Genomic DNA, 21,059 nt, shown 5'->3' with positions numbered 1-21,059 from the left:
ATCTGGAAGGGAAAAGCTGCAGATGAGCCCAGGATCCATGGTGTTGTGTTTGCCATCAGGAGCCAGCTCATCAGCCACCTCTCTGAGCTTCCTGTGGGAATCAGTGAGCGTCTCATGACCGCCCGTCTAGTGCTTGCCAACGACCAGCTGGCAACAGTTATGAGTGCTTTAGACTCTGAAGAGGAAGTAAAAGAGACCTTCTGCGCCTGCTTGGCGAGACACTGTCTAAAGTCCCCAGGGAGGATAAGATTATTCTCCTAGGAGACTTCAACGCCAGGGTCAGCCGGGACCAACACCTCTGGAAGGGTACCGTAGGAAAGGAAGGCATCGGAAACATCAACTCCAATGGAGCTCTGCTTTTCAGCAAATGTGCTCAGCACAACCTCATTATCACTAACACCCTCATTCACCAGTAAAACAAACTGAAGGCATCTTGGAGACACTCATGCTCCAAACAGTGGCATCTCATTGACTATGTAATTGTACGAGCCAGGGCCATGATCGATGCAGATGACTGCTGGACAGATCATCGCCTCATCTGCTCCATGATGTCCATCAAACTCAAGAGGAAGAGGAGGATTTAAACGAAGCAGATCTGGCCAAGGCTGAACCTTGAAAGCCTGGAGGAAACTGCCACCCAGCAGTGATTTCAGGCTTCTCTTGGGGAAAGCTTCCAACAGGAATATCCTGATGATATTGAAGGGCACTGGAGCCGGCTCAAATCCACCATCCTTGAAACCTGTAAAAACATCCTTGGGTGCAAGTCCAGAAAACACCAAGACTGGTTTGACGAGAACAACACAGAGATAGAACAGCTCATCTCCAAGAAAAGGAAAGCCTATCATGCCTGGCAAAATGATGTAACCTGCATGGCTAAAAGAGCGTCTCACTCCAGAGCCAAGGTGGACGTCCAGAGCTGGGTAAGGGAGCTTAAGAACTCTTGGTGGACAGATAAGGCTCTGGAAATCCAGAGACTGGCTGACTCGGGTGACACCAGAGGCTGCTTCTTATTAAGGCCTTCTATGGTCCAAGTTACCGTGGCTTAACCCACCTGCGCTCAAAAGGCTGACAAGAACTGCTGAAGCACAATGAGCCCATTAACGCCCAGGGACTCCTCAACCATGACAGCACAACTGAACCAGACATTACCCACCGCATCCCCCCCAGAGTCCCATCAGAGAAGACATGGAATAACCTCCCACTATGACAGAGGTTCAAGATGCCATCAAGAGCCTTAAGAACAACAAGGCCTCCGGTCCAGATGGGATCCCAGCTGAGATCTTAAAGGAAGGTGGACCTGAGCACCTGTATCACATTCATGCCCTACTCCTCACAGTCTGGGGAAAAAGAAGAACTTCCCTCAGAACTCAGGGATGCTCTAATAGTGACAATTTTCAAGAAGGGGGACAAGGCTGAATGTGGAAACTACAGGGGCATCTCGTTCCTGTCAACAACAGGCAAAGTCCTAGCCCGTGTCCTTGCAAACCGACTTCTACCACTGTCTGCGGAGGTACTCCCAGAATCGCAGTGTGGCTTCTGCCCATCCAGAGGTCCAGCAGACATGATATTCACAGCACCTCAACTCCAGGAAAAATGTAGTGAACAAAGGCAGCCTTTGTACATGGCCTTCATAGACCTGACAAAGGCTTTTGACTCGGTAGACTGCCAGGCTATTTGGAGCATACTATCAAGGTACAGTTGTCACAACAAGTACATCAGAATATTGGGGCTTCTACATGATGACATGTCGGTCACAGTGCTCAGCAACTGCAGGTCTGAGTCCGAACCCTTCACTGTGGAAACGGGGGTCAAACAGAGATGCATCATCGCACCCACCCTGTTTGTCGTCTTCATTGCTGCCATACCTCACCTCATTGATAAAGAGCTGCCACAGGGGATCCCAATCCTCTACAGAACTGACGGTGGGCTCTTCAACCTTAATAGATTGAAGACCAAGAGCAAAGTCAGTAACACCGTCATCATGGAGCTTCGGTACCCAGACGACTGTGCCATTGCAGCACACTCTGCAGAAGACCTCCAGGGCATCCTGAATGCCTTTGCCAAGGGATACAGAGCCATTAATACAAAGTCTTAAATATCAAGAAGACCCAGGTCCTACATCAACCTCCACCCAACCAGCCGTCTACCCAGCCCACTATAAAATGGACAACACCACTCTTGAAAACGTTGACCACTTCCCCTACCTTGGCAGCATTCTTTCCTCAAAAGCTGACATCGACTCTGAGGTCAACCATCGTCTAAGTTGTGCCAGCGGACCCTACGCCAGACTCACGAAAAGAGTCTTTGAAGACCGAGACCTAAAGGCTCAAACAAAACTGCTGGTCTACAGAGCCGTTGTCCTCTCCACCCTGTTGTATGGAGATGAGTCATGGACCACCTGCAGCAGGCACCTGAGAGCCCTGGAACAATACCATCAAATATCCTTACGAAAGATTCTGAGGATCAGCTCGGAGGACAAAGGCACCAACATCAGCGTTTTGGAGGAAGCCAACATCAGCACCACCACTATAATGCAGCACCAACGTCTGGACTGGCCATGTCATCCGCATGTCTAACACACGTCTCCCTAAACAAATCCTGTATTCTCAATTGAAGGAAGGTTGGCGAGCCCCCGGCGGGCCAAAGAAACGCTTCAAGGCCAACATCAAGAACAGTCTGAAGAAATTCCACATCGCATCAAGCAAACTGGGAGCACATTGCACTGGACAGGCGCTCCTGGAGGAAATCCGTGCAGGAAGGAGCTGCACTTCAAGAAATGGAACTAAGCTATGTCGCAGAGACAAAGTGACAGCACTGTAATGAGAGAGAGAAGGTGGCTTGACGACTACCAACCATCTACAGTCTATAGATAGTAGTTCAGGACTGCTCTCTAGTGGTAGGATGGTTCAGTTGCCTGAATCTGGAGGTGTGCATTTTCACACTTCTATACCATTTTTTCAATGGGAGAGGTGTGAAGAGGGATTGGCCAGGGTGCGATGTCTTTGATTATGTTGCTGACCTTGCCGAGGCAGCGTGAGATATAAGTGGAGTCAATGGATTTGTATGATAATATATGCTGAATTTCAGTGCTTGGACTATAACAGTAAATTGCCAAATTAAGGAATTGGAGAGGTAAATCGTGTTTCGATATCCCCCATTGTGGTGCTGGCGATTCTCCTCTTGCTATAGATATTTGATTAGTTAATTTTTATTATATGTGTGTTTTATGTTAATTGTTTTAATCATTTACTATTCTAGTCGATTGTGCATGTTTCAAAGTAAGTGATATTAAAACAAAACTAAAATTACCATTGGCTTTTACAACTGGGGGAGGTGGATGCTTCTGTTGAAGGCTTTCTTGGTTGTTGTAGAGACAGGGCCTCTTTAATGACCTGGTTGATGCTCCAAATACACTGCTAGGTTATGCCAATGTGTTGGTTGTTTCATACAATATTTTTCAATTTGTTTTCATTGCAGAGTTTTTGCAACTGAGCAAAAAAGTTTCCTTCTAGTTCTATACTCCCTTACACACAGGCAGCCAGAATTCTATGAATGCCATCCCTGCAGTGAGCATCGAAAATTGGATTTCCAACTGCTTACCAGTACTGAAGTATTAAATCTTTGTACAGTAAGTACATGAGTTTGTTCAAAGAGAGCATACCACTCTTTAACATTTGAAAATGTGTTTTTTTTAATAGTATAAGCTAAAATTAGAATAATAGTTTTTTTTTAACCAATAAGCGAGTTCGGTATTCCGACTGTGCATGCCCAGGTCATAGGTCACTGGAGATAAACATTGGAGGGTGTGGATCTGCTTTGTGTTATCTTTGGTTATCAGACCTTCGTTTTAGTGAGTGCTTTATGCTTCATGCTGCTCCGCGGGGTCGCGGCCGGGGTTGGGCGCGGTTCTCTGGCACCGCCGAAGGAGGAAGAGGAACGGGGCGGTCCAGCGTCGGCTCGGCAGCGCCAGGGACACGGGCTCGACCCGGGCTGAGGATGAGACGCGGTTCTGTGCGCACTCTCCTCTGTATCCCACTGGCATCTGCCCCCTCTCTCTCGCTGTTACACCAGCTCTTCCGCTACACTGGCACCCCTGTTCCTCCAATTAAATATATTTTTACACATAAATCATGAATAAAGATAAGAATTTACATACAGTTAATGCAGCCAGAGCTTCGTTCGCTTTATCTTTATAGCGAGTGACCTTTGACAAATCCCATGATCTCGCTTATTCTTGGTATATCCCATTTAAACCTGAAACTCACCTGATGAGAAACTGATACAATTGCATTGACTTTTTTGCACCACGCCCAGTTTTAATTTCAGTTGTCCATTCAATGATGAGACAAGTTGAGATATCTTAATCCTTGTTTGTCTTATAGATTTATTTCCTTTCTTAGTTTTTGAAAAGGTGCTGTCAAAACCTGCTCGCTCTTAGACAGCACTGCTGAGCCATTTGGTTTCTACCTACAACTGTTCACCATCCTACTGAAACATTGTACTTAGTTTGATTTCTAACTTTTTTCACTTCAGTGTGCTGAAATGTAAATATGTTTCTCTCTACAGTTGCTGATAACCTCCTGAGTAGTTCTAGAAGATTCAGTTTTTGTTTTAATTGTTTCAAGATGGAAGTTGTAGGAATTAATGGGTAACTTATTGAAGGAGGATATTTTTTCTTTTTTCAAATGTCTGTGCAACAGTTAAGGCCAACATTTATCCACAGATAGTTCAAATACCTTTGTCTCTGACTTTCATGTCTTTTTGGCATTGTAAAAGTTATTGACTGAAGTGAGTTTCTCTGCATGTCCAGCTAGTTCTGGATGCTAACAGAGAATGTATCACTTGTAAACTAACACCATCTTCCCCCCCCCCCCCCCCCCCCCCCCCCCCCCCCCCAACTCTTTTCTTAAAAAGCATCTCTTTGTTGGAATTTTACCCACTTTCCTAAGCGCAATGAAAGTGGTTTAAAGTGTTCTATTTAAAGTCTACCCAATCACCTTAACACTTCATTTGTCGGAGTTAAAATTAACTAATTAATTCAACATTTTTTCAGAGCTCTGAGTCTTCAGGAAAACGATCAATTGAATTTGAGCTTTGTGATGGAGATAAAACTTCAGAGAGTGATTTCTTTAAGGAGATGGTTAACAACATCGGTGGAAACTCGTAAGTTTTGCTCAGTATAATCTACACTCAAAAGTGACAATTTGGAAGATTATTTCCATTTCATATGAACATCTAAATACCAACAATAAGCGCTTGAGCTACCATCTCTCCTCTTAGTAATCTGCTTCTCAGTAGATAACTTTATAACTTGATTCTATTGTACAAGGATTTTTTTTTAATGGTGTATTATGTGATTTCCCTCATTGACTAGACTATGTACTTGCAATTTTCATAGCTTCAGCTGTGCCAATGTGGCAGAGATTGAATGCAGTGGAATCTGAGAATTTATTAGCAAAAACCCTATGCCATGATCATGCACACATGAATCCATCCAAAGATGGACTGAGTTAACAGAAGGCTGCTAATGTCCAGTTAGATGAGTAATCTGCCTTTTTTATAGTAGGTACATTTATTGTGATAAACGTTTGGTACAGTCTAAATTCTGTTTGCATGGTATTGCAAGATAACGTTCATCCTTGGGTTATGGAGCCTCAAGAAAGGCCAGCGTTTATTTCCATCCCTGGTTGACCTTTTTTTAAGCACCAACAGTTAACATGGGGTTCAAGGATTTTAACCGGTGACTTTAATGAAATGGTGGTGTTTTCTCAAGGCATAGAGTATGCGATATGGAAGTAATCATGTTCCGATGTTTTTTTGAGCACCTCTCCAGGAAGTATTTATGAACTGTATGGTGCGTGGCAACGTCTGAATAATCAGTCTTACTTTCCAGCTTTGTCCAAAGCAAGTCATCAAACCCAAGTAGAATAATATTGTAACTACACATTAGGAGGCTTTTAGATTAGATAGGTACATGGAAGTGCGGAGAATAGAGGGATATAGACTTTGTATCGACAGATGAGATCAGTTTAACTTGGCAGTGTGGTTGGTGTAGACTTTGGGCCGAAGGGCCCATTCCTGTACTGTAATGTTTTATGTAACACGCCCTGAGTCTAAGCATGTTCATCCTTCAAAGATTTGTATTTCAGTCTGCTATCTTTTTTAATAGAGACCAACTTTATTGGGGGAAAAACTGTGTGTGTGTTCCAAAATTAGGCCAATGAAACATCTGATTTCATCTCTGGATTTGATTCTTTTTCACATAGAATCACAACTATCAATTTCTTAGTGTACATCTTTAAATTATTTGTGACCAAGATATTGTCCCCCTCTGGAGAAAAAAGCTCAAACCATGAAAAATCCTTTAAGCATAGAATCATCAAGTAAAAAGATATCATTGGGTAATAAGGTGTCCTGAGTTCTCCATAATTAGAAAATGTTTGTCATTACTCATTTGTTGAGTACAGACCTCCCTGAGTTACGAATGATCTGGCCTACAGAAATCAGACTTTACATAAGTTCACCCATGCCTTTTTTTTCCAAGCTAACAATTAATGAACAATGTTTCATGGTATTCATTAATGACTGGATACAGTATATCCATTAATTTAATTACAAGTAATGTTGGGTTGATGTATTCAATAAAATGAAGGAATAAAACAAGTGTATGCAGAGTGTTGTGATCTGGGTCATTACAGTAACCAGACTTATAGAAAATTTAGCATACATACAATTCTCAGGAACATAACCCTGTATAGTGATTTTTGTAAGATCTACCTTTAGAAAACTGTATTGATTACTGAATGTTCAAATTGGGTTATTTATTGGCATTTTTCAGGTTGGCTGTTTCCTTTTTTTTAGCTGCAGGAATTATAATAATTGAAAATGAAACTTTGAACATTGGTTTTTAGGTAGCAATTAAAGTATTTTGATCATATGGGGAAGGGAGAAGTTTAAGAATGCGATCACTTATAATGGATAAATGGTTTGATTTGGTAAAAGGTATCTGGGGGAGAGCAAAATGCTATCATTTTTATTAAGTTCATTTTTTATATTTTGATTAACAAATTGTAGTTATGCAAGCATAAATAAGATTTGTAAACTTTCATCAAATTTAAAGAAATAAATGAGAATTTATATAAATAAACCACAATGTTTAAAGAGTTTGAGGATGGACAAGATGGCCAAAAAGGCCCATTTCTCTGCAGCATGATTTTATGATGAATTGAATTATAGGCTGAGGTTGATGCATGTCAATTGTTAAGTAGATCCATGAGTAGAAATAGCCCACTGTTGCAAACGTTCGTGGTCAGTCAACTTTTAAATTCTTTTACAGACTTGATTGTGGATTATTTTCAAACAAAGTTGCTTTTGGAGGCAATTACTCTAGTGTGGAGGAAGAGGACCTCTCTCCAAGGCCAACACCAAGTCCACATCCAGTTGGACAAAAGGTCTCGTTACCATATATTGAAGGAGGGCCATTTAAGTATTTAAGAGTATATTAATAATCATGACTGCATGGATTATTTGAAACACAATATTGTTACAGCCTAAATATAATTTGCAAGCAAAGTTCAGTATTACTAAAATTATTGTCATCTCTCAGACTTTTTTTCCAAGGACTTCAGTAACTGGTTGATTTAAAAAGATTGATTACTGAAATTAATTGATTACTTAAATCGCATGCTTTTGCAAAATATTTAGATCTAATCTTTTTCATTTTTTTGACTATCTACCTAAAGAGAAATGCTTGCAGTGAAATATTTGAAGTTTGTTCATTCCTGTATTTTAAAGAATTGGGGCTTGGACAAGTGTTCATCTGTTTACTTTTTACCATAATTCCTTGTAATCCTGTGCAAAACAGGCCTCTACGGTTGAGTAATGATAAAGTAATGTGCTGTAAATTGCTGTACAATTTAACATGATTTTTAACTGGCACTGTATAACTTATGCTTGCATATTCTGTTAACAATTTGGAATAATGGTTTCGTTTCTGTCTTAGAATTTTTTTTTAATTCTGCATCTATTATTATTATTATTGAATTTCTCAGCTTCAAATTAACCTCAACATTAATTTAATATTCTTTTACCTTAGTTTCCAAGAGTTTATCCGTCTGTACCTGAGCTCTCGCTTGTATTTGATGGCAGTTTTATAGACTCAAAAAATGCTCCAACAGGACTACAACTAAATAAGTCTTTCCTAATGAAGTCACAACAGACGGTCAGAATATGTGAAACATCTGGAAACATTAACTCGACAAAACAATATTCTGAAAATGGACAACCTGGACTGGCATGCCAAGATATATCTCCTACTGTAAAACAAAATGTGACCCTTTCACATGGATCTCCACTACCACCTAAGTCTGGTAAAGAAAAATCGGCACTTGAGTATCGGAAAGGAAGTCATTTTGCGAGGAAGAGTTCTGGATCATCGTCCTCTTCTTCCTCTACTCCACCAAATGGGCCATCACCTGATACTTCCATAGACCAGCCTCAAATGGGTATTCCAACTGAAGTAGTTGGTTCAAAGAAAAACATTGTTTTTGGTAAAGGAGGAGTTTCTCCTAGAGGTCAGCAATCTATATCCAACTCAAAACAGCCTCAAGAACTATCATTGTCTCCCAACAAGTCCAGCAGGCATTCACATCAGCACTCTCTTAGTTTTCCACCTCCTCCATCTGAAATGCAATTGTTGGGACATCCAGCACATTTTCACACAATGTATCCAACTAGATATTGTAACTGTTGCCAACATCATGGGCCCTGCTGTGGATCTTCACTGAATTCTAATTGGCAAGGAAGTATTCCTGCTTTTGGTTCCAAAGATGTCCACTCGTCTAATTGTCATGACTGTAGCACTGCAACATGCCAACAAACTCTGGGATATTTATCAAATTCTCATTGTAGTGCTCGGTGTTTGAACACCAGTGCAATAAACCAGTGTTTACCTGAACAGAGAGATGGTGCTTCCCCTCCAAACAGCAGTTTAATAAAATCACCTGGAGGCTCCCACACCTCACCATCAAATTGGTGTAAAATGTGTATAGGACCATCAGCAGGTTTGCACGTTCCTCTGAACAGACTGGAGCATGACCGAGAGGGAGTTGGAACAATGGGATTGCCTGTTGATGCTTATAAGATTCTCGTCGAACAGGATAAGCAACTAAAACTCTTGCAGGCTCAGGTAAGTAATGACAAAAAAATCCTTCTTATTGTCTACTTTCCCCTTTTATGTAAGCTTTGTATATGCTGCCACCATACATGAGCAACAATTTTTATCGGTGTTAATCTTGTGCATTTAGGTAAGAAGCTGTTTTAAGAATATTACAAAACAGGATCATGTCACTTAAGGGCTTGTCCCACTTGCATGTGATTGCGTGCGTTTGGCGTGACCAAACGGAAGCGGAGTTCACGCGACGTTCGTGCTGCGTACGACCTGTGTTGCCTGCGTTGGCGCACAAAGATTTCGGCCACTGCCAGAATTTCGGAGCCCCGCGCGATGTCGGGACCAGCCCCGCACAACTCCGCGCTTCTACGTGGGACCGGCCCCGCGCGCCCATGAGGTCGCGTAATTTGCGAGCCAAGGTCGCGTAAGTGGGACAGGCCCTTTAGTCCATTAAGTCTGCCATTGCCATTCCATATGATTATAGCTGATTGTCCCCAGATTTTGTCTCCTGTACATTCCCCATTGAAAATGAAGATTTCAGCACCATTTTGAACATATAAATATGAGAGCGATGCAAAGATTTAGCTTCACATGTCTGAAACTTTGATAATTCATTTGAGAAAGCTTTATAGTTTAAAGCTTTGCACTTATTTTAAAAATCAGCAAACAACCTTTCTGATTTTATGAATCGGGAACATATTTTAATTTGGTAATCTGGTCTGTTTGTGCATATAGTAGGGCAGATTATACAGCATTCCTGAGACTATATAACATGAGCACTGCATTACACATCTATAATAGCCATGTTATTTCACAATCTGAGAAATTCCTTTTGTTTCAGCCATTGATCTCCCCAACCTTCTCTGCTATGTGGATACACTTGTTTCTCTTTTTCTCAGTTCTGATGAAGGACCGCAAACTGGTTCTCTTCTTGCTAATGATGCCTGACCTACTGAGTTCTTGCAGTATTTTCTATTTTTATTTCAGATTTCCAGCATCTGCAGTGCTTTTTTTATTCTTATTGACAATCAGAGCACTGCTGTGAGTGAGCAAATTTAGTTGGTTTATTACATGTTAGTGGAGTACATGTTTGGTACTTGGCAGACTATTTAACTTGTACAATAGAAATCTTCATAAATGTTTGCTCTCCAATATCTCATTGATTTTATTTAGTTACACGTTGAAATAATTTTATTTGCTTTCTCTGTTAAATATGTAATATTTATTTCACAGCAAATTCTTGTTTCCTTGTTATGGTTGCATGAAGTTGCCTTTAATCTGCCTCCCTCCTGGAGTGGATTTGTATTTCTTGCTATCGGTATAAAACGGGTATTGCACCAACGAAGCCAATTGTTCTGTCAATTGCTAAGTATTCAATGGGCAATGCCATAAGGTGCCAGGTGTTCATTATACCATGCTGAGAGATCTCCATCATAGATCTCCAGCACCACATAGAGTTGGACAGTCCTACAAATGTTCCCACTTTCGAGATACAGCATGGAAACAGGCCCTTTGGCCCACCGAGTCCGCGCCGGCCAGCGATTGCACACTAATATTATCCCACACACTAGGGACAATTTACAACTTGCAGAAGCCAATTAACGTACAAACCTGTACGTCTTTGGAGTGTGGGCGAAAACTGGAGCACCCGGGGAAAACCCATGCAGTCACAGGGAGAACATACAAACTCCGTACAGAGAGCACCAGTCGTCGAGGTCGAACAGTATCCTGGTAATCCTGGAAAGGCAGCAACTCTACCACTCTTCTGCCCTAATGTTTACACAATGTTACCGTTTGACCAAAATTACTAAAAAGGATGAATGACTTTTTTGTAGGATTTTGCAATATTTAATTTAGCCAATTTTTTTTAACATTTGAAGTTTAAGGAGACTCAATAGATTATTTGCATTGACAATGTTTATTTTATTATATGCAGATACAACAACTATTGGACACACAGCATTCTGGTGCATCAAGCCCAGTGACCCCTTGCTCTTCAAAAACTGTTGAACCTACACTGCATCCAGAAAGAAAACTGGGATTTGGTGCAATGGAATCCCAGATGACTCCTGGATTTCATGTTAAAAAAAGTGTTAGCATTGCAGTGAGCACAGGTGAGAGACATTATATATGTAACATACTTTAAATAATACCGTTTTTATTTTGTGCAATATGTTTTTCATATAATTGGATATTTAGTAGTCTAATAATCTAATTGAGGGCTGATGTCTGCTCCATCAAAAAGGTTTCGAGTCTTCTCTTACAGCATATCGGATGGTTGATGGTCGGTGTGGACTTGAGTCTTTCGATGCTGCATCTTGTCTAGAGAAAGCAGTCATTGGAGAAAATGTGTTCTCTTGTTTATGGCGTCTACCACTTCAGTAACCAAAGGATAAAAGGGCTATAATTGGTACCTCTGGGGATGTTCCATGCTTAACAGTTACTGTTTGGTGTGGATTTGAAAATGAAATCCAATGGATTGGATTTTCTTAAATAAAAATGCTCTCTTTGCATCTAGGCCTTCTTCAGATTACAGAATACTCTGTTAAATATAAATAGTGCGGTCAAGATTCGTAATGTGAAACAGCACAGAAAGGTTCCTTCAGCCTATCTAGTGCTCGCCAACTGGAGGTCTTCTCCCAGTTCACTCTACGCGGTCTGCTACACCATCACTTTTGTACAGTAGGTCCTTTTGAACAGCAGGGTCCTGCTGGGTCCGCACCCAGTTTGACAGATCCACTCCAGATTATCCTGCACCCTCCACGCTTCTTCCTCGAGCCCACTATTACTGCACCTTGAGGTTTGCTATTGCTCTGGCTTCATATCCGATACATATTTCAAATTGCCTAGGGCTCTTCGCCCTACATCCCTTCAATTGCCCAGTTCACTTCCAAATACATTACCCTCCCTGCTTCATCCCGAGGTGTTTCACTGCCACTTTACTCTCTCCAGTTTGCTTGTGATTCACCATACACGGTCCACCCTATCCACTCCCTTTCAGTTCTGCGTGTGCGCCATCCTGCGAGGTGTGTACTGAGTTTGCCAGACTATTACAATTTGCTTCTGCTTTTTATTTGCCTGGTCCACTGACCCTGTCATGGTGCCAGGACAACATCCACTTTGCTTCTGCTTCACCCTGCTGTGTTTATAACCTGTTGCGTTTGGGGGTCCACAACCACACTCTGGCTGTTTAATGTCGCTATATTCTTGATTAGTTATCCTTTTGTTCTGTCGATCCTTAATCCTTGTTCGCCATCCACAGTCCACTACACCATCCCCCTTGTAGATTGTTTGAGCTTCACCCTGGTGGGTCTGCAACCAGTGTGCCGTATCCACTGTGGATCATCCCATGCTCCCGCCACCCATTTCTTGATTAGTACGGGTGTCAGAGGTTATGAGGAGAATGCAGGAGAATGGGGTTAGGAGGGAGAGATAGATCAGCCATGATTGAATGATGGAGTAGACTTGATTGGCCTAATTCTACTCCTATTCCTTATCATCCCATGGCTATATCATCCCATAACTATCTGGACTACATTTCTTCCCACCCTGCTTCCTGTAGGGACCTATCCCCCCACTCCCAATTCCTCTGTCTATGCTGCATCTGCACCCAGGATGAGGTGTTTCAAACCAGGGCATCGGAGATGTCCTCATTCTTTAGGGAACGGGGGTTCCCCTCTTCGACTATAGATGATGCTCTCACAAGGGTCTCTTCTATATCCCGTACCTCAGCTCTCACTCCCCATTCCCCCCCACTCATAACAAGGACAGAGTCCCCCTTGTCCTCACCTTCCACTCTACCAGCCGCCACAAACAACAGATAATCCTCCGACATTTTCGCCACCTCCAACAGGATCCCACCACTGGCAAAATCTTCCAATCTCATTCATCTCATTCGTTCACCTTGATATGCTCCTACTTCCCCTTACCTGGTACTCTGTCCATCCTTACTCCTGGTTCACCTGCACAGCCTAATACCACATCACCCTTGTAGCTCTTCGTGAGTTTCATTCTGCTTGATTTCTCTGGTATTTTCTCATATCCCGAAAAAACGAGGATAACTTGCAATCTCTACATAGACAGCACGCAAGGTCAGGATTGAACCTAGGTCTTTGTTGCTTCAAAGTAGCGACTCTACTGGCTATACCTCTATCCTGCATACTTTTTTTCAGAATTCTGTGTCTTTACATTTACAGTTCTAATTGTTATTGCACAATGTTCCAGATTCAAGAGGTGTTGTCAGAAGAAAGAATCATGGTGAACAACTTTCATAATTCAGAGCACTTTAGCCTTTGGGAGATGTGGCAATGAGAGACATAAAATAGTGCACTACAGGTTTGGGAAGCTGAAGTCAAAGCTATATCTTTGTACATAAGCTGGCACCATCAGAGGAAAGAATTCAGTTTTGTATGAAAATTCTATATTTCCTTTTATTTGTTGTAGATCAACAGTTAGTTCAGATTATCTGTTATAGAGGCTTGACTGTAGCGAGAGCGAATTTCAATAGTAGAAGCAACAAAATTGGATTGGCATTTGGTAGGTATAGGATAAAAATATTTTTATTGAAACTAAGCTGTTACTTATGAGCCTAAAAAAAATGCTAACATATATCAATCTAATGATGGCTAAATGAAAGTACGAATTGCACTAAATCCTTTGAGCAAAATTTCTTGATGTTAAAATACGCCATTCCACATCCTTGGATTTCCCTCTTGCCTTTTTGTGCTAAACAATTCTGGTACTTTGCCAACATCTTTCAGTTTACTACTGTCGCTAGTATGACAACCCCTTGTGTGTCCTTTAATGACATTATCCTTTTAAAAACATGAATTCATCTATCGCAATACTGTAGTGTGGTTTCCACTAGGTCCCCTTTCATGTATTTTAATCTTTAATGTTATTTTAAGTCTCATTCTAAGAGTGTGTGACATTAGTTAATGTTGAATGATGCTTTTGTGGTGTCCTCCCTTAAACCAAGGCAAATCTGCTTGTGGTAGTTTACATGAAGATTCATGGTGTTGTGATGCAAATAATTGTGCTGTAGAACCTCAGGAAAATAGAAAGATATTGTATCTTTATATTGCATATTCATTACTAGGTGCCAGTTTGTTCTGGAGTCCTGAGAAGCAAGACTCTGAATCATACACTGAAGAAATGACTGCGTCTATAACAACCAAGGATACCAGTCACACCAGCATTGCCTCTTCACTGAATGAAGTGGACATTCACAACTTTGTGGAGGACAGTCATGTTGCAACAAATACTTCTGGCCAAGCGACTGATATTCAGAAGTAAGATTGTAATAAAGACTATTTAACTTACCAATGGTTGTAAATAACACTTCGGGCATCAGATTTGATTTCATTTCCAAATTTACATCAGGAAAAAAATGAATAATTAAAATATGGATACAGGCCAAAATTGTGATTAAAATTTAAACTGAAAAATCTATTTTTGAACTGTATGATACAGTTAATGCCACGTGATACAGATTTACCAAGGATTAAACTGAAGATTTATTTTTTCAAGAAAAGTAATGTGAATACATGTTTAGGCAAGCTTTTACTGATTTGTCTGCTTTGTAAGCTTTTGTTGTTGCGATTGCTTGGCACAAGGGAAATTAACAATTCTTTTAAATCGCTTACATTCTGTATTTGCTGTTGAACTAAAATTATAGCATTTGAAGCAGGGTTTGCAACCATTAGTCAGTGAAGCAATCATAAAATAATTAGTCATTCAAGGTGTGTTTCTGATGGTCTAAACTAAAATATCTTTAATCTGGATTGGGGGTTTTGGGACAATGTAACATATGTTCCCGCCTAGTGAAAGTTAAAGGACATTTATTGTGTCCTCCTATAAATGCATTCATTTTCATTGAAGAATTCATGCATAATAATACAGGACTGCATTCAAATCCATTTGTATCCAAAGTTTTTAGAAATTTAATAATGAGGGGGAAAAGGGGCATTTATTAGTCTCGGTACTTTGCCAACATCTTTCAGTTCACTACCATTGCTAGTAATGACATCCCCTTGTGTGTCCTTCAATGACATTATCCTTTTCATCTTTGCTTTTTTTTAAAACATCAACTTCCAGACTGTGATTGGCATTAACTGCAAGGTGCTCGTGCATTCCACTCTGGAAAACTAGAATGACAATTGAATCTTGCCTGGATATACATGGAAGGGACAAAGCATCAGTATTAATTTTGTTTGTTATTATACAGCTCTTTCCAAAAACGATTTTACAACTTTTTTTGTGAAAACTAAATAGTAATATTGTCATCATGATGATGTGTGGTCATTTGATGTTTGGTATGGGGTACATTAGCAATGAATGCTGAAATTGAATTGTAGAAACTATTGTTTGGGATATTGCAAAAGGACTATGACTCATTAAAATGTCAACTTAGTAATTTGTATAGACATTAATACAGGAAGGCTTCTTCGCATTTGCCTCTGAACTCTGACCTGGCCGATCTGGAATGGTTGGCAAATTGGTGCTGACTTTTTCGATTTTAGGTTTTATTTTGAATATGTCTACACCACTCGTATTAATGATTTACAGATAATCGTGGATATTGTTAGTTTTTTGCTATTTGTCTAATCTTTTTGTTTACCTCTTAGCAGTAAAACTGAATGTACAAAGTACTGCTGGGATCATGATATAAGTTCACAGAGCCCAGTGCTTGGTGAGAGTGCAAGTATGCATTTGAAAACTAGCCAATCTGATGTACTATGTAACATTGTTAATAAAGAAACTGAGGCGCATACCACAGAATCGCATAATGAGCAGATTTTTTACCAGAATTTAATGGTAAGTGTTCAATTAGATTTTATCCATTGTATTTCTTAATGGAATGTATGAATTTTTCACTACATTCTATCTTTTGAAAAGTATTAATTTTTGCTAAAATTATTTATGTGCCAGTAACTGTTGTGCATCCAAGGACGAATGGTCCATAATTACTTTGTATGAACCAGCCAACGTTGGTCTTTGAGAGATACAGCACAAAACCAAGTTTGTTGGCCCACTGAGTCCATGCCAAACCATCAACTTTCCACTTTCACGGTAATTCTGCCCACCATTTTATCCTCCTCAAAGTTCCATCAACTCGTCCTCGGATTCCACCGCACATCTGCACACTAGAGGCAATTTATAGCAAGAAATTTACATGTTTTTGGAAAGTGGACCAAAACCTGAGCATCCTGGGGAAACCCTATCTGATCACAGGAAGAAAGTGCAATTTCTGTACATTGGTGGGGGATTTAGATTTAGATCTGTAATATTTTGACTAGCATCGGGACTAATTTATTTCTCATTTTATATAACTCTTATTTCTGTACAATATTGGAAGACATTTAGCCCATCAAGTCCTTGCTAATTTATCAGCATTCCCAACAATTCAGTCTCACTTTTTTTTTAACCATGTAGTTTATCCTTTCATACATGCCCATTAACTCTCCACCCCATCCCAAATTCTCTTCCACTAAGTGTTAATGCTAGATGTAATTCATAGTAGCTAATTAATAGTCAGCATGTTGGGATGCGAGAAGAAACCAGAAATCAGAGACCCGGTATACATTGATGGTATCAAAGTAGAGATGGTTGATAGCTTCAAGTTCTTGGGAATAGGTATCACCAGCATTTTGTCCTGGACCAACCACATTTGAAGCAATGGCCAAGAAGGCACATCAACCTTAGAAGGCTTGGGAAGTTTGGCATGTCCCCAACTACCCTCATCAACTTCTACAGATGTGCCATAGAAAACATTTTAACGGGATGCATCGCAGCATGGTTTGGGAAAAGCTCCATCCAAGACAGTAAGAAATTGCAGAGAGTTGTAGATGCAGCCCAGTCCATGCAAACCAACTTCCTTTCCATTGACTCTCTATACTTCACGCTACTTCAACAAGCCCACCATTATTATCAAGGACCAGCCTCAATCCAGTCACTCCCGCTTCTCCCCTCTCCCATCAGGTAAGAAGAACATAAGGTGAAAACGCATACCTCCAGATTCAGAAACCATTTCTTCCCAGCTGTTATAAGGCAACTGAACTGTCCTCTCACCAACTAGAGTGGTCATTGGAGACTTTTGAACTATCTTTATTCAGACTTTACTTTATCTTGCACTAAACGTTATACCCTTTATCCGGCATCTGTGTACTGGATGGCTTGAGTGTAATCATGCATAGTCTTTTCGCTGACTGGATAGCACACAACAAAAAAGCTTTGCATTGTACCTCGGTACACACGACAATAATAAACTAAACTTGGGAGAAACATGCAGTTGCAAGGAATGGGTACAAACCTCGCATGTGCAGAAATTCAGGATCAAACCTGGAGTTGTTGAACACATGACTTAGTTACCGTCTTACTCACTGGTTTGAAAAGGGGGGGTAGGGAGTTGCACTGTGATGGGCGATCCATTTATTTATTTATTTATTTTGGTTCAACCATTTGCTTTTGCTAAAATGTCAGTTGGAGGTCCTGTTGTATCAGTCAAGAATTATAAGCATGCATTCTTAAAATGAAATCTGAAGCGATTGGATATCTTCTTTCAGAAGAAGCTAGAATTACATATTTAAGTGAAAAGTTGGTATTTTAAGTATCAGGCATATGAGGCTACATTTTGTGAGAAATTCATTTATTATATTAGGATAAGATTTATTCAGTTATGGAAAGTTTGCTTATTAGAATTTAAGCTTTCTATATAATTCTCTCCTTATAGCAGAAATGGAGCTAAATAGCCAAATGTTATTGGAATGTATGAAATTTAAACAGTGCCTTTCGTTTTGAAAAAGAAATGAAGTAAATTAGCATGATTATTTCAGCACCCTTTTCTCCAAATTACAATTGTGCAAGTATTAAAATTATTATAACACGTGGACACAAAACAATGTATTGAAATCAGTATTAAAATGTATAGGCAGCTTGTAACAATGCAAAGGGCTATTAATAGTTATCTGAATGATAACTTTTCTTTTTCTATAAGGGCCAGGTGAACCAACTCATAGAATCCTGTAATGTAAAAGAAGACCAGGAAATACAGAACAAAGATGCCAGATTAGAATCCTCTCCACAGAATACTGACAGAAGCAGCAAGCATCATGACCTCCAGAACTGTCAGAGGGATGAAAATGATGTACTGAATGCTACCCTGAAACAGCTGAAGAAAATGGGAGTTAAAATTGATCTTGAATCTTCCAATGTGATCAAGACCAAAAGCAAAGTTGAAAATGCAAGGTATTGGCAATTAATTGTGATAATGAAGAAATCTATATTTATTTATTTTTAAAACATGGCTTTTTGTTTGGTTGATGGCATCCATTCTCCCAAAGTAAGAAGCTGTGTCCAGAGAATGCAGGGGAAGTTCTAACTGACCTTGAGCTAATTTATGCCTAAAGTTGCCAAATAAATAATATTTGTTGGGGTGCATGACAATGTGACAGAAAATGTTATCTGAAATGCATGCAATAATGTTTATATAAATATGTAACAACTTTGTTTCCTTGTTCGGAAGCACATTGGCTCGCATAAGCCCGGAAGCTGTTATTCCAAGGCTGAACTACATGTCATTTGTCAACGTTGGCACAAGTGGATATGGAACGAGTGGAGTTGACCTTAGCATGGAAGCCAATGCTATTGCTCTCAAGTACCTGAATGATGCTCAGCTGTCCCAGATGTCTCTCAGCAGGCTTAACAGTAATAGTGAATCCACATTCCTAAATGGTCTATTAGAATTGAACACCGATAGGAGCATGGTAGGTCTGAGCTTGATTTCTCCCAGTAATATGTCGTTTGCCACACGCAAATACATGAAGAGATATGGACTTGTGGAGGATTGCTGTAGCAGTGACGATGAAGAATTGCCAGATACTGGTGTTCAGACAATAAAAGCTGATTCAGAAATTCCTTCCTTTGGAAAAGAAAGAAATGAAAAAGTAGTTGAAAGACACATGAATACTAAAACATACAGTGCTTCTCAGTCCCCCTCAAAGCTGGATGGGAATATCCTAAGAAACATTACCAATGAAGTTACTTCCTCAATACCACAGAATATGAATGCTCGGGGTCAAGACCATCAGCAGATTTTAAAGAATTCAAAACCAAATATTAAGGTGATTGCTGAAGAAATTGGTTACACTGAGCATTCTGACAAGGAAAATGAAATTCAAGACTTTTCTCAAAAGTTTATAACAAATGCTCCTGAAAAGAAAAGAGTAACAGAAAGCAGTGATACAATGGGTAACATTCTGGATGTAAATAGGCTCCGACAACTACCTAAACTATTTTAACTGACGGTGATTCGTAGCACAGATATTATCCATGCTTCTAGATACAGATTTTTTTTGTAAGCAGTGCCATATTTTACATTAGTAAATTAAATAATATAATGTTTTATTGTGGCGGTCAATTTAAATCATTTGGTTCAATGCTGCGACAAGTTATCAATTGTCTTAACTAAACGTTATTTGTAAAAGTTTTATACAGCTAATGCTGAATTCATTATGGGTCATGCAATTGTTTTCATTGGCAAAGGTTTTGTGATATGACTGTCTTAGAATTACAATTGAATGATAACTGCACAAGCAAGTATACTCATTCTGGCTTTCAAACAATGAGCTACCCCAATCAATAAACCGGTAGCACATATTTAGAATCAAGCTAATTTCTTAGTCTTCGTTATTAATCAAGCATTCCGAATAGCCATCTTTGTTCCAAGTTGATATTTAAATCTTGTCATCTATTGGGACGATAATTAGAAATGGTTCGTCTTTTTGAGCTGAGTGCTTTTTAAATTTAATGAAGCTTAGAAAATGTCACTACTGCATTTCGTTTGGTGAGTGTTTTTAATGATTAGTTTTCAAACATTCATAATCTGGAAATTCCAATTTAGTGTGAAGTATCATAGTGTGTTCTAATGTTTCAACAATATTCCGTGAGGGGAGGGGTTTCATTTGTTTGGTAGGCTACAAGCAAATGGAAGATGGAGCTTGGGGTGGGAAAGTATAGAGAAATTATAAAAGCGTACAAAAATGGTATAGATGCAATAAGAAAGATTGTGCTAGTTCCACTGTCCAATCCCTTACAAAAAACATATGGTTTTTCTCAACCGATTCTTTAGATTTGTTATTTTACACACAGGAAAATCGTTTACAGATATTTTGGATGTATTGATTTTTATTTCCTAAGCTGTTTACAAGTATTTCTTTTTGAAATGTGATCTGTTGTCATCTTGCCATTAATGTCATTCAATATTTGGCTTTTGCACAGTTTTTGACTATTTAATCACTTTTTTGTGAACAGTTTATAAATAAAACACTAGCACAATCTCTAATTTGTTGCTTCATTTTGAGGTTTTCAACATTCACATGGCATTTTTGTAGTTGAAGTTTACTGTACGTTCATTTTTGACCACCTCAGTAGATTTCTCTAGCATAGAATATTCAGTATCCTTAGTTTAGCTGAATCACTATTTTAGTAATTCAACATACAGCATGAAACCAAAACTAACAATTCTACTTTCACAATTTTAAAATGTTTATCGATTATGATAAACAATAAATCCAAGTTTACCATTTGGATAATTAAAAACTGTAAAATTGGAAGTAAACTTTAAAGCATCATAAAGAAGTAAACATGTTTTTTGAAAACAAGGACTGTTCTCCCCCCTCCCCCCCCCAATGTTACGAGTAACTTAATTTCCAGTTGAAATGTGGTTGGACTGATGAAATGGTTGCCAATTGCTGAGCTGTTCATCTTCCATTGTCCTTCTTCCTAATGATGTTGCCTCTTTGGCATTGAGAAGCTAAATTCTTAAAATCCTGTAAAAATCTGCATGATTGAGTGGTGAGGTGCTTCTGGGTGAGCAAGATCCCAGCCCTTG

General features: G+C 39.6%; 1 protein-coding gene across 2 annotated transcripts in view; it reads left to right on the top strand.

Annotated features, from left to right (window-relative positions):
* The window catches only part of stil (STIL centriolar assembly protein), a 51,493-nt gene extending 30,985 nt beyond the window's left edge, over positions 1–20,508 (top strand). For both annotated transcript variants that reach the window (XM_033028553.1, XM_033028552.1), the window contains 9 exons: positions 3,478–3,628; positions 5,054–5,163; positions 7,337–7,451; positions 8,096–9,187; positions 11,106–11,283; positions 14,268–14,460; positions 15,796–15,985; positions 18,165–18,415; positions 18,693–20,508. In XM_033028553.1, the coding sequence (XP_032884444.1) occupies positions 3,478–3,628; positions 5,054–5,163; positions 7,337–7,451; positions 8,096–9,187; positions 11,106–11,283; positions 14,268–14,460; positions 15,796–15,985; positions 18,165–18,415; positions 18,693–19,467 (3,055 nt within the window). In that variant the 3' untranslated portion in view covers positions 19,468–20,508. The remainder of the gene's footprint in view (positions 1–3,477; positions 3,629–5,053; positions 5,164–7,336; positions 7,452–8,095; positions 9,188–11,105; positions 11,284–14,267; positions 14,461–15,795; positions 15,986–18,164; positions 18,416–18,692) is intronic.
* The last annotated feature ends 551 nt before the right edge of the window (positions 20,509–21,059 follow it).

The sequence above is a fragment of the Amblyraja radiata genome, chromosome 10, assembly GCF_010909765.2.
Source record: "Amblyraja radiata isolate CabotCenter1 chromosome 10, sAmbRad1.1.pri, whole genome shotgun sequence".
Lineage (NCBI taxonomy): Eukaryota > Metazoa > Chordata > Chondrichthyes > Rajiformes > Rajidae > Amblyraja > Amblyraja radiata.
The sequence above is the reverse complement of the archived record's forward strand: the minus strand, read 5'-3'. Positions and strand labels throughout refer to the sequence as shown.